This window comes from Canis lupus, chromosome 15, assembly GCF_048164855.1.
Source record: "Canis lupus baileyi chromosome 15, mCanLup2.hap1, whole genome shotgun sequence".
Classification (NCBI taxonomy): Eukaryota; Metazoa; Chordata; class Mammalia; order Carnivora; family Canidae; genus Canis; species Canis lupus.
The window spans coordinates 41,162,831-41,176,263 of record NC_132852.1 but is presented as its reverse complement, the minus strand read 5'-3'; the positions used below and the strand labels follow the sequence as shown (position 1 = coordinate 41,176,263).

At 56.1% G+C, this 13,433-nt stretch overlaps 1 protein-coding gene across 4 annotated transcripts in view; it reads right to left on the bottom strand.

Annotated features, from left to right (window-relative positions):
* The window catches only part of PTPRN2 (protein tyrosine phosphatase receptor type N2), a 726,314-nt gene that overhangs the window by 656,885 nt on the left and 55,996 nt on the right, over positions 1 to 13,433 (bottom strand). For 2 of the 4 annotated variants that reach the window (XM_072776801.1, XM_072776802.1), the window contains exon 2: positions 1,992 to 2,042. The exons of 1 other annotated variant lie outside the window; for it this stretch is intronic. In XM_072776801.1, the coding sequence (XP_072632902.1) occupies positions 1,992 to 2,042 (51 nt within the window). Of the gene's footprint in view, positions 1 to 1,991; positions 2,043 to 13,433 lie in introns of those variants that run through there. One more of the 4 variants, XM_072776804.1, reaches the window with a different exon arrangement.

The following is a 13,433-nucleotide window of genomic DNA, read 5'->3' as shown; positions in this document are numbered from 1 at the left end:
CTTGCTGGCAGGGGCGCAGCCTTACACTCCCACCAATGGTGCTCGAGGGGACAAGGGGTCAGATTTCCCCACAGCCTCACCCACAGTCCTTCCTGTTTCTATTTTAGGTTTTGACAGTAACCGTCCTGGGAGGTGTAAGTATGTTCATCTTTTGTCTTTCTTTAGAAAGTATCTTATCCCATGAAACCTTTTGACTTGTGATTCAGAAAGTCTGGGGGACACTGGAGAGCATCTCTGAGGCTAACAGGCTTACCTATCTCTGTTTCCAAGGAAAGGAGAGGAGTGGAGAGGAAGAGAGGGAAGCTGTGTCTGCCACAGAACATTCTGGACTCCACAGGGTGGCCCGCCCATGCCCCCAGAGCTGTGAGGTCACACCTGTCTGCCCTGCAGCCAGCGGCCTGGACGATGCAGTGGCCGCCTCGTCCTCCTCTCACTCCCTCTTAGCTACTCAGAGACACAGCTTAAGACCAGATGACTCCTGCCCTGCTGCCTCCCAGACCCAAACTGTAGAGAAAGACAGCAGACGCCATCTACCCCAGGAGTCACAGCCATCATCCTGCATGACATCAACATGCTTCCATGCAGGGAAGGAAGCAGGGAAGGAAACCCCCACAGTGTCATGACCTGAGGCCAGCTCTTGTCGAGAACGAGGGATGGGAAAAGAACTGTAGTTCTAACTATGCTGGGGCCACTTACGTCTCCAACTTAAACACACACCCATCTGCTTCCTTCATAATCGAATTTCACCGAGGGCAGGTGGCAGATTTTTAAAAACAAGATTTCTTAAAAGCCATCTCCAAATAAAAGCTGCATGAGGTGAACTCACAAGCCACCCCCAGGGTGGGGGTGGAAGGCTGAGGGTGAGGCCCGACCACGGGGAAGGGTCGCAGGCACCCAGCCAGCAGGACCCCCTGCGTCCACCATCAGGGAGGTTTGACCGCACTGTCTCCCCCCACCCCCCTGCCCGGGTCACCGGCACCATGATCTGCACAGAATTCTTTCCCTAAACCCTCCCCCAAACCACACAGAACAGCACCGTGCAGAGCTGTAGCCATTCGTCCCAAGGACAAAGCAGGAGCGTCGGCAGCCCCAAAACCCCAGGTGCACAGGCCCATCCTCTCCTGGGACACTCACGGCAGCAGGTACTGGCATTTGGACCCTCAGGGCTGCCCCATGCCAGGCCCCCAGCAGCCAGACAGTGAACGGCACCTGTGGCTCGTGCATAGCCTCCAGGGACCGGGCCCCTGTAAACCGGGCCCCACCTACGGCCTCGTTTGCACACACGCCTGGGGGAGTGAGCGGCACCTGTGCCAGGACACAGCAGGGAGCCCAACACGCCCACAAATGACCTGAGAGACCAGCACAGCAGGAGTGGAGCGGCCACACCAGTCACACTCATTCCTCCCACAAACCCAAGGCAGCTGCACACCCGTGTGGTCCAGGAACCGCAGTGCCAGGCAAAACTCCGAGCAGGTGTCGGACTCAGTCCTCCCCCAACAGGTGAGGGCCGCCACGGACTGGCGGCGCCCAGACCTGCAGCCAGCAAACAGGATGCCAGGGCTGCCTGGAGAGGCCAGGCCACTGCAGCAGGAAGCCCTGGGGCTGCCCCCGACCCTGCTGCTGGGGGGACACCAGCCCTGCAAACCCAGAACCCCGAGCACATCTGTCTGTGCCTGTGAGGGAAGGAACCAGGGGTGTAGAGGACGCGTGGCTTCTGCCAGAGGCACACAAGGGGCTGCGGGCGGGCAGGGCCCCAGACCCCCACCTACTGTGGGCAACTCGCAGGAAGTCCTGGGGGCTCGCAGACGTGACACTGACACCCTCCCGCCCCCCTGCCTGCAAACGATGTGGCGCGCATCCACCACGCCAGAGAGGTCTCGGCCGCACAACCCTAGGAGTGCTGGGGAAAGGAACCCACCCCGAATGTCTGCCCCACGTGGCCAGCCCGCCCAGGCCCGCAGGGTGGATACACACCTGCCCCACACACTTACCGTTCACACAGGTCTCAGACGATGAGCAGAGGTCATCTTGGAACAAGCAGCCTGGGGAGGACAAGCGAGAGAGGGGTAAGTGCCGCTGCCCTGGCCGTCCCAGCCGCAGACTCCCACGCGTCCACCCAATGGCCCTTTGGGTTTGGCTCTTGTGAGATAAAGCTGAACTCGGGAACCTGCTCCGAGTCCATGAGAGGACACACACGTGTCCGCGGCCTGGCCTCTCCGTCAGGACACACTCACAAACCTCCTATCTCCGCCAGGGGAGCAGCAGAGGGAGCGGGGCTGGGGGACAGGGCGTCCATGCAGACACATCCTCGGCCCCACGGAGCCCTGTCAACAGCGCTGGGTCATCCCATCCAGCACTGAGCCTAATGCCCAGGATGAGGCCCCACGTGGACAGACGGCCCCAGGTACTGCCAGGAACGCAAGGAGGAGGCGGGGAGGGGCCTCTCATTTTCCAGAAACAGTCAGGAATGGGGAGTGTGACCCCAAATGCCTGTACCCACCACAGAGGGTCCGAGAAGGCAGATGTCAAACAGGGCGAGCCGGACAGGAAGGGTGCAATGGAGACCCAGGGGAGGGGGAGGCCGAGACTCGGATGCCCCCCATCCGGAGGCTGCCGGGTGCTCTGGCCACACACCCCTGCTGACAAAGCCGGGATGTGTTCTGAGCACGTTAGGTCTCTAGCAACGCGGAGAGTGTATTCCCAACAAGCACCTGCATCCCGCGGCGCCTCCTAACGAACTCTGACTGTCCACTCAGCGCACCCAGGCCGTGGACTCTCCCAACCCGACCAGCACACGAGCACTGGCCACCGGCCCTGCACATTGCGGTGACTGTCCACATAGGGCCGACCCTCCTCTGCCGGCCAGGAGGTTCCCGACAAGAGGAACCACATAACCGCGTCCTTCGATCCTCTGCCATTTCCTCTGTGCACCCGGGTCGGCCCACAGCAGGTGCCCGGAGCCGGATGCACAGGAAGGAACGGCAGGTAGGGGCATCTCCACTGGAGGAATCCATCCCTCGCATCACCATGAAGTTCCTACTACTCACCTGCTCTAAAACCCCTAGAGTCGGAAGCTTTCTCTGTAACAAGGAAGGGCTGGCAAGGCCCAAAAGCACATGTGGCTCCGGAACCAGAGGCATGGAGTCCGGGGACAGGTTACCATGAGGTCACGAGGTCATCTGCCATCACAGCCACTGTAGAGCAAGAGCTGATGGTTCCGTGTCCCCCAGGAGACGTCCCAGGAGCCGCTCCTCGGCGGGCCACCCAGGACCGCAACCCCGAGCCAGGACGGCTTCCCTGGAACACAGACCCTCCCACGCCTCGGGGTGGCTGGAGCGCATGTCCACCCCTGCTTATCCGTGAGCCACCCTGAGCCGTCCACCGCAGCCACATCCGCACAGCTCTGTCCCAGAGCTGCTCGCTCCCACTCCTGTCTCACCTGCGACCCGAGCCAGGCCCAGGAGGCCCGGAGGGAAAGCAGCCGGGACCTGCCCGACAGCCAGCTTGTCGCCCGGGCACTAGCAAGGCTGCGTCCAGTGTTGTTCCTGCGAGGGCCCAGGGCTCGGCCAGGCTCAGTGTCACCAGCAGCAGAGCCCAGCTGCTGTGGGCCCTGGAGACACCCCTCAGCTGCCCGGGGACGGTCTGCGGGGAGGACAGGAGGTAGACGCCTAAGGGGCTCTGCAGTGTCAGGTCCTGCTGCCCCTCCCTCCGCCCAGGTTCACAGACACCGCACGATCCCTCTTCCGTGGCAGGATCCTTCCGGGCGTTTCCAGGGCCCACAGAAGGCCCCCCGCTCGAGCCTGACTCACTTACACGAACGACCCCGCACTGCTCACGTGGCAGCCACAGACAACAGGTCCTGCGAGGAGAGGGCGCGGCTAGAAACCTGGACTCGCTCTCCGAGCCTCGCTAACCACAGCTGGCAGCTGGACCCAACAGGAACGAGACGGCAGCACAGTGAAGCCCTGAATCCCGGCTCCGGCACCACCGCCTGCTGCCAAGGGGCCTCACCCTATGCACCCGGGGACCCGGGACAACCGCATCAGACAGATGTCGCTGCACGTGAAGGTGTCGGTCAGCAGTGCTGCTCCAGCAGGCTGGGCTAATTTTATGGATTTATTCATGTTGTTATTTGCTCTAAGTCATGAGAGGCCACATTTCATTTTAAGTACCAGCCGCCTCCTAATACTAATTGTGACTGTGAACCACAGAAGAAAGACTCATCTATGTGGCACACACTGCCCCGCCCCGGGGTCTCCGCTAGACGCACTCCATCTCTACCCACTCCCCACCCCCGCAGGCTGGGTGCAGCCCTGAACCCAATTTGTTGGCACTGCGTCTCACAGTCGGGCTCGTGAATGCTGCCAGGACCAAAGCCCACTGCAGGGCCAGCCCGTCCCATGCAGGAAGCAAGATCCTGGGTGGGCACCTTCATGCCTGGTGGCAGAAACCCGAGTGCCTCAGTCCTAAGGCCATTACCCTCCCTTCCCATGAACCTGAGGCAATGTTCACAAAATGCTCATGCTGCCCCCTTGGCTGAACCCCCGGCACTCGGCTGGGAAGCTGGGTGCACCCCACTCGTCACACCACAGCTTTCCCGCCAGCTTCAGGACGCACAAGCGCACTTGCGGTCATGCACACACACGCACCACACACATGCACACATTAACTCAGGCACACACACACAGCCACACTCACAACCACATGCACAGACACACATACCAGCCCTGTTTAGGTCTAATTCTGTTCTCTTCCTTATTTTCCCAGAACACTAAGCAAGATTGTGTCACCGTCTCGACGCCTCTTTCTCTTCCTGTAAACAGAGGGAACACAGCACTTCTGCAGGAGCCAGGCCCCTCCCCCCCACCTCCCATCCTCCTGAGGTGCTCAGGGATTTGTGTTTTGCGGTGGAGATGCCCCTGTGAGCAGAAACACCCCCCACCCCGCTGCCTGGACCCCACGCCAGCCCTTCTGTGCCCAGAGTCCCCTCCAGGCTGTGACGCTGCCACAGAGGGTGCATGACCACCCTATCACTGGGGCCCAGCCATCCCAGGCACATGCCCCAGCACACTCCTTGCCCCTCCAGGCACGGTCCTCACTCCCCCGCCATGCACACTCCTCGCCCCCCAGGTACACTCCTCACACCTGGCCTGCTCTTCCCCGCTGCCCCCCCCCCACCCAGGATTCTGCAGAAGCACAGGGATGGAGCCCACGCCTGAGAGCAGAATAGGGAGGATCTGTGACCAAGTCACGGAGACAAGGATGGAGGGGAAGTAGGTTCTCTCAGCAGATAACAAAACCGTCTCTGTCACAAGGGCCCCAGGAACAGGGGCAGTGGCTGCATCTCCTCAAAGCCACTGGAAGATTCTCAGAACCCAGAACTCTCAGGAGATTTTCCTAAAATTGAGAACCAATAATGCTACTAAGCCAGAAATGGTTCAGTATCGTAGCCAAATAAGACGACGACCACAGCCAGCCAGCAGCGGGTTCTGCACACATGCACATCAGCAAAGACAAGGTTACCTCATCCCAAAGGCAATTTCTCACAAGGAACAGTGTTCCCATGCGTGGATTCTCTCACAGGGTCCCTTCCGTCTTCCCACTGAGCGCTCCCCAGTAGACACCACACAACCTGACAACTTTGCCCAGTTCCCACCAAGGGCCCCGCCTCGCAGATGAGGGCCCTGCAACTCAGCATAGTGACCAGCACACCTGCAGCATGCTCAAAGCCGGTGTCAGCCTGTAGGGACAGGAGGCTGAGCAGCACCCACCAGAGCCCCAGCTCCCAGATGGGAGCCCACATTTCAACTGTATCAGCCTTCAGTTCAGCAGCTACAAGACGTTTGGGCATAGGCGTCCTTGCAGCATGGAGGAAAGACCCGCCTCCAAGGGAAGAATGCCCGGCACATGTGCCCCCTCCCTGTGCTGGGCCCCTAACCCGCCCCCTGCTAAGAGCAGGAGGTGGCCCCACGTGCAGGCAGAGGGCCGGGTGCCCGACGGTGGCAGCAGCCCCCCTCCTCCAGCAGGACACCCACATGGCCAGGGCGAGGGCAGCCCCCCGAGGGCCAGAGGGGCAGACGCTGGGCTCGTGTCTGCCCAGGCAGGGAGGGCTCATGCTCCTGGGAGCCGCGGGTGGGAGCTGACAGCCATCGAGGGACAAAGGAGCCTCTGTATAAGGTGTCCACTCAGCTCTGCAGAGGCCTGTGCCCAGGTGATGGGAGCCCCAGCCACAGCATGCACCAGAACACCAGCCGGCACTGGTGAGGCCGAGACAGCCAGCACCCGCCCACAGGCACCCGGGGCCCAGGCCGCCACCTGCCGGGTCTGCGGGCCACGTCTTCTCCAAGCAGTCCAGTGCTCCCCAAGCAGCCCACCGTCGCTCCTGCCATGCGCAGCCACTGGGGAAGCTCCCGGACGGTGGGCTCCACCATGGCAGGTAGGGTGACAGCCGGACCCAGGAAGGCTCCTGTCCCCAGAGCCACCTCCCCAGTGCTGGCCGGTCTGTCACCACCAGTTCCCAGGATCGAACACCGACTTCATGCCATCACACAGGCATCAGGTAGGGATGCCAGGCTGCTCAGTGGCAGCACGTGCAGCTCTCTGCGTGCCGGGCCAGGGTCCCAGGGTTTCCCTACAACACACGCACGGCAAAGTCACATGATGTAGGCTACCCCTCACCAGCCCCCAGAGGCCTGTGCTTTCAGAGCAGCAGGGCATCTGGCCTCTTGTCCCCTGCAGGCACTGACCCCCTGCTGCAGTGACCCCAGTGCGCTCCAGTCCCTCGGCGAGGAAGACAGTGGCCTCTGGGCCTGCTGCTGGGGGGCCTGAGACCCAGGCCGGTCACAATGGGGCCAGCGAGGTCCCAGGCCCTGCAGCTGTGTGGCCACCTACCCAGGAGAGCAGAGAGCGGGCCCTGCAGCAGACACGTGGCCCTACTCCCTTGTGGGGGCCACACACTACCCACTCACTGCACCTTAGCACCGACCTCCCTGACCTTGACCTGCGGGCCGTAGCAGGTCAAATTTCCCCCCTCAGGGCCCAGGCTTTCTTCTCTGCCAGCCACACAGCCACACGCACGTGTGTGAGCTGGTGCCCGTCTCGGGGGGAAAGGGGGCCCTGGGACCAGGCTGGTCACTGGGTCACCGCAGTGCCCCCCCACCCAGCTCTGCTGGCTCCGTCCCTGCAGGTGACATTTGCATCCATGGGGTGTGACACACACATCCTCTTGTGTCTGAGAACATGGCTAGTGTCTGAGGCAGGGACCACGATCCTGACCCTTGTCCTGCTGGCCCCCTGCAAAATCAGCCTCTCCCACATGGAACTGCAGCACCACGGGGGGGACGGCCTGCAGCTGCCACCCGCCAGCCAGTGGCTTCTCTGACGGTTTTCTAAAATAAGGGAAAACTAAATTCCTTTCTTTTTATAAACTTTATTTTTATTTGAAAGAGAAAGAGAGCGCGCACAGGAGCAGAGGCAGAGGGGAAAGCAGGCTCCCCGCCCAGCACAGAGCCTGATGCGGGACTCGACCCCAGGACCCTGAGATTGTGACCTGAGCTGAAGGCGGACACTCCACCGATGGAGCCCCCCAGACACCCCTCAGAAAAAGTAGATTCTAATCTTGAGTAACTTCCTTGAGTTCAAGTTCCTAACTGTGTGTGTTAATAAATACACAAGAATGTATATATGAATGACAATTGTTCCAAGTTCAGGGTATCTACAATAACTTTGTGTTTTATTTTTAAGGTGCAGGAGCCGATTACCAGGAACCGTGCTGCCAACACGTGACACTCCTGCTTTACTACCTCGGTGTTTCCAGCATGGCTCACTGAAGTTAGGACATGGCTGTTAACAACTTGCTGATGCATCTGATCTGTGACGTGTACTGAGTGACCCTTCGCTCGGCCCTTCGGCGTTTGTCTTCAGTTTCCTGAAATGGAATAATATCCTCAAGAGAAGGGCATCTTCTGACTTGTTCTGTGGGATTAAGAAGCATTTCTGAGCTTGTTTCCGTAGATACGGGAAAGCCCCAGCCAGTCTCTAACTAGAGCCTCCAACATCAAACACGGAGAGTGCGGATGGCCACACCATCAGACCGGGCGCAGGGAGGCTGCTGCAGGGAGCCCCGGGGTGACGGTCATGCGCACGCCCATGGGGAGCCTCAGGGAGGCCAGGGCAAAGTGAAATCTAGGGTCACTGAGGGGCAGGCCCATGGGCGGGACAGCCACACCTGCCTGGACACGTGAGGTGCGTGGCTTATGGGGCAACGAGCCTCTCCGTCGTGCCGGGCCGACTCACTGGACCCTCAGCCATCCTGGGTGCAGGCCCACTGTGACCATCACGTGACCTCAGGACCCTCCCGGGGAGATGGAGGTCACTTGGTCCTCATCACATGACAGAACGTGGCATGGGTCCTATTTCAAGGTCCACGCAGGTCAGCGGGGTCCTGATGATGTACACATTTGATTCCCCCCAGACCTGGCCCAGAGCCCACAGCTCTCCATCTCCCGCATGAAGCAAGGGCATGGGCTTTTAGAAATAATATTCATCTAAAAACCAGGATTAGGGAAGTGGTTTAGCGCCGCCTTCAGCCCAGGGCATGATCCTGGCATGATCCTGGAGACCCAGGATCGAGTCCCACACCGGGCTCCCTGCATGGAGCCTGCTTCTCCCTCTGTGTCTGTCTGTCTGTCTCTCTCTGTCACTCATGAATAAATAAAATCTAAAAAAAATAAAATAGGGGATCCCTGGGTGGCTCAGCGGTTTAGTGCCTGCCTTTGGTCCAGAGTGTGATCCTGGAGTCCTGGGATTGAGTCCCATGTCGGGCTCCCTACATGGAGCCTGCTTCTCCCTCTGCTTGTGTCTCTGCCTCTCTCTCAGTCTGTGTCTCTCATGAATGAATAAATAAAATATTTTTTAAAAATAAAAAAATAAAAAATAAAATAAAATAAAATAAAAAATAAAAACCAGGATCAGCATATCAGTAATGGTTGTATCATTAAGTAACTATCACAAACGCTCTGCAGTTTATTTCTTTGGACCCAAATTCTTTCTCATCCCAAATGACAAGTGGCACAATTATTTCAAATTAATTATGTAAGAAAAATTGGGCACCTGGGAGTCTCCATCAGTGCAGCATCTGTCTTCAGCTCAGGTCATGATCCTGGGGCCTGGGGTCAAGCCCCATGTCCCGCTCCCTGCTCAGCGGGGAACCTGCTTCTTCCTCTGCCCCTCACCCCTGCTCGCACTCACTCTCTCTCTCTCTTTCTCTCTCAAATAAATAAATAAAATATTTTTTTAAAAATCATATGTTGGGGCGCCTGGTGGCTTAGCCGGTCAAGCATCCAACTCCTGGTTTCAGCTCAGGTCATGACCTTGGGGTCCTGGGATCAAGTCCCACGTTGGGGTCCGTGCTCAAGGAGAGACTGCTGGGGATTCCTCTCTGCACCCCCCACCCAGGGCACAAGCATTCTCTCTCTCTCTCTCTCTCTCTCTCTCAAAAGTAAATAAATCTTTAAAAGAAAAAGAAAAATTATATGTAAACTAACTTTTACATTTATACTGGGCTCAATTTTTTTAAATTTAAATCCAACTGGCCAACATAGAGACTTCATTAATCTCAGACGTAGAGTTCAGTGACTCATCAAACGCAGAAAACACCCCAGGCTCAAGACATCACGAGTTAAGTTCAATGTTAAGACTAGATGTATGTTTAAATGTACATGGTAACATAATGAGGATTAAAAAGCAAAACCTACTCCCGTGGCCCGATGTAAGAATTCTTGCACTGACAATTTTCTGGGTTTGTTTATAAATAATGAGATAAAAAGTGTTTCTACCACTGTTTCTGAGCACTTGTCCCCCAACAAGACATGGCAATGTGCTGCCCCCAACACTGGAAACCAAGACACACACACACCCTTGAACACTGATCTGAAACTAGAGGCAACTGGGGACATCACAGGGGAACTTCTCCCATCTTTTTGATTCCCGCACAGCTGACATTCAGCATCATGACAGTTTCAGGTGTATGATACGGTGACTCAACAATTCCATGCATGACCATCTCATGGCTCATCACAGTCCATGCAGTCTAATCCTCATCACCTGTTTCACCCGGCCCCACCCACCTCCCCTCTGTGATCATCAGTTTGGTTTCTCTAGTTAAGAGTCTGGGGCTGTTGTCTTTCTTCTTGGTTTTGTTTTGTTTCTGAAATTCCACATATGAGTGAAATCATGTGGTATTTTCTTTCTCTGGCTGACGTATTTCATTTAGAATAATACTCTCGCTCCAGGGATCCCTGGGTGGCGCAGCAGTTCGGTGCCTGCCTTTGGCCTAGGGCGCGATCCTCAAGACCCGGGATCAAATCCCACATCGGGCTCCTGGCGCATGGAGCCTGCTTCTCCCTCTGCCTATGTCTCTGCCTCTCTCTCTCTCTGTATGACTATCATAAGTAAATAAAATTAAAAAAAAAAAAGAAAATTAAAAAAAAATAATCTTGCTCCATCCATGTGGTTGCAAATGGCAGGATCTCACTCTTCTTTATGGCCAATACTCCAATTTGTGTGCATGTACATACATATATCCCACTGTGTACCCACACACCATGCTCTTCATCCATTCCTCGATGGATGGGCACCTGGGGTACTTCCGTAACTTGACCATTGTAGGTACTGCTGGAGTAAACATAGGGGTGCATGTATCCCATTGAATTAGTTTTTTTCTGTGTTCTGGGTAAACACCTAATTGTGCAATTCCTGGATCACAGAATAGCTCTACTTCTAACTTTCTGAAGCCCCTCCCTCCTGTGCCCCACAGAGGCCTCCCCACTTTACATCCCCACCAACAGTGTAGGAGGCTTCCTTCTTCTCCACATCCTCCCAACACCTATTGTTTCCTGGGGTTTTGATGTTGGCCATCCTGACAGGTATGAGGTGGGATCTCAACCGTGGAACAACCTGAGACCTCACAGGGAAAGTCATCACCAGTTCCTTGTGAAAATAACTCTTCCCTCTATAACCTCATCCAGTTTTTTTTTTTTTAATTTTTTTTATTTATTTATGATAGTCACAGAGAGAGAGAGAGAGAGGCAGAGACACAGGCAGAGGGAGAAGCAGGCTCCATGAACTGGGAGCCCGATGTGGGATTCGATCCCGGGTCTCCAGGATAGCGCCCTAGGCCGAAGGCAGGCGCCAAACCGCTGCGCCACCTAGGGATCCCCCTCATCCAGTTTAATCTGTGTTATTCTCAGGTCCTTTTCTGTCCTCTGCTGTGGCCAAGCAAACGATGCATGCTTAGTGCCTTCTAACATCTGAGAACCACTGGTTTTCCAAGTATCTGAAGACGGCATTCATGGCTCCTCCACCTGGAATGTGACTACCGGGCCAGCTGTTAAGTGTGAGAACAGCCTGCCTTCTGCTGGGCATCCCTGTGGCTAACCCCATACAATCCAAGGGCAAGGTTCTGTTCTTTCAGGTCCTCCCCCAGCCCAGATCTAGGAATCCTAGAAGAGAACAGATTTGTTCCAAACTGTTGGGTTCCCCCCTCCCACCTCCAGCACACACACACTAGCTACTCTTATGTGTGGGTAAGAGGCACAGCTGTAAGCTCTGGAGTGATCCCCAAGGAGAAGGTCCTGTGGCTGATGGAGCCACACCTGCCTCCCAAAGAAGCCACATCCCTGGGTAGGCCACCCTCTGAGGGACACAACCAGTCCGGATAGAAACATCCCTCATGACCAAGGGGGCAACTCATGTTGGGACAGCTCTATTTTAAGGTTTTAGTCTATTGAGTATACGTCTATCTCCTGGAAGCTTCCATCACAGATGCTCCCAATACTTGGCATTCCACAGAGCAAAACCTCTCCATGTTGAAATGAGGTAACAAAACACCCCCCAGAGTGACAAGCTTACATTATCTCCCAGTGGATGCATGCTCCTCTCCCTCTCCCCTCTTCCACAGGGCAGACTTTCCAATGTCTGGATCCGTTCTTCTTTAACTAAAACATGTGCAGCTGTCACATAATATGGTTTCACACCATTCTGCCCACCTAACCTCCCTGCTCTCTGCACTGCCTGTGTGGATCTGTGCTGAAACAGGGCGCACATGTCAGAGCTAAACGGAGCTTCAGGACTGGCACAGCCACCTGGGGGCACAAACATTCTTCCCCATCGCTCTGATTCTCCCCTCCTATCACCAGAGTCAGAGTCCATGTAGCTGCCAGAGGTCTGCGAGAGCACTCAACTCTAGCACATTCTGACAGAAGAACAAGTGGCTTGCTCAGGGCAGGCGAGACGGCCTTGTTTTTTTGTTGTAAACACAGTGTTACTGGAACACAGCCACCTCCCTGCTCACCCTGGTGAATGGCTGCTTTCGTCCTGCCATAGCCGAGTCCCAGAGCTGGGACAGACATACACACCAGGAGCCCCAAGAGCCCTGACTGTTCACAGAAATACTTCGCTGGCCCTGGCTCATTGGAAGCGGTGCACACTCCTCAGAAGACCAACAGGGGGCTAGAAAGCTGGCCTGGAGAAATGGGCGGGAACCAAAACAGGGTCCCACACAGCTCCGTGAGTGGCTCTGTGTCTGCCTGGCCCACCGCTGTCCCCCGAGTCCCCATTTCTCATTGCCCCAGCTTCAGGCATCACAGGAGCACATGACCAGCCTCACCTATAGCACATGCTCCTATGGGCAGCCATGCACCCTTGAACCTGGACTCTGCCCCGGGCCTTCCCAGGCCCCATCACACCATGGACCTGACTTCATGTGACAACACAAGCCGTCTTCTTTTCAGACCATCTTGACCATTCCCACCACCAACCTCCCAACCCCAAGAACTGGAGTCTGTCCTCATTCCCTTGGGAGGTCACATCCCCCTTGACCCCGTTCCCAGCCTACATGTTTCTGGATTCCCAGCTGTGCATCCTGTGCAAATTTACTAAACAGACGCTTCCCATCTGTGTGTGAGCTGTGGCTGCACACCTGCAGGGTGCTGGGGGGCAGCAAGGCTGGGGGGCTGAGAAAGAGGGAGAAGAGGCCGAAGAGGTTGCGGGGTGCAGGACAGAGCTGTCCCCACCCAGCAGCTCGGCTTTCTCCATGATGGAAGCTCTCCCTTCCTTGCAGGCCTCTGAGGAGGGTCATAGTGGGCACCATGATGACAAGGAAACAGAAATGATGGCACTGAACACCAAAAATCCAACCTCAACTGTTGGAAAGGGCTCCTGCTTAGAGGTAGAAGGTGCCAGAAATCAGTCCCATGTCCATGGACAAACTACACATTCTCTGAGCACCTGTTTACTTAAACTGAAACTATTATCAGAGATTTTTCATGTCATATAAGTCTCAAAAATTAAGAAAATGCAGAAAATCCTCAGAAGGAAGTCGTACTAGTTACTTCCTCATCCAGAGGTAACATCCCTATTTCCAGGCACCTTTC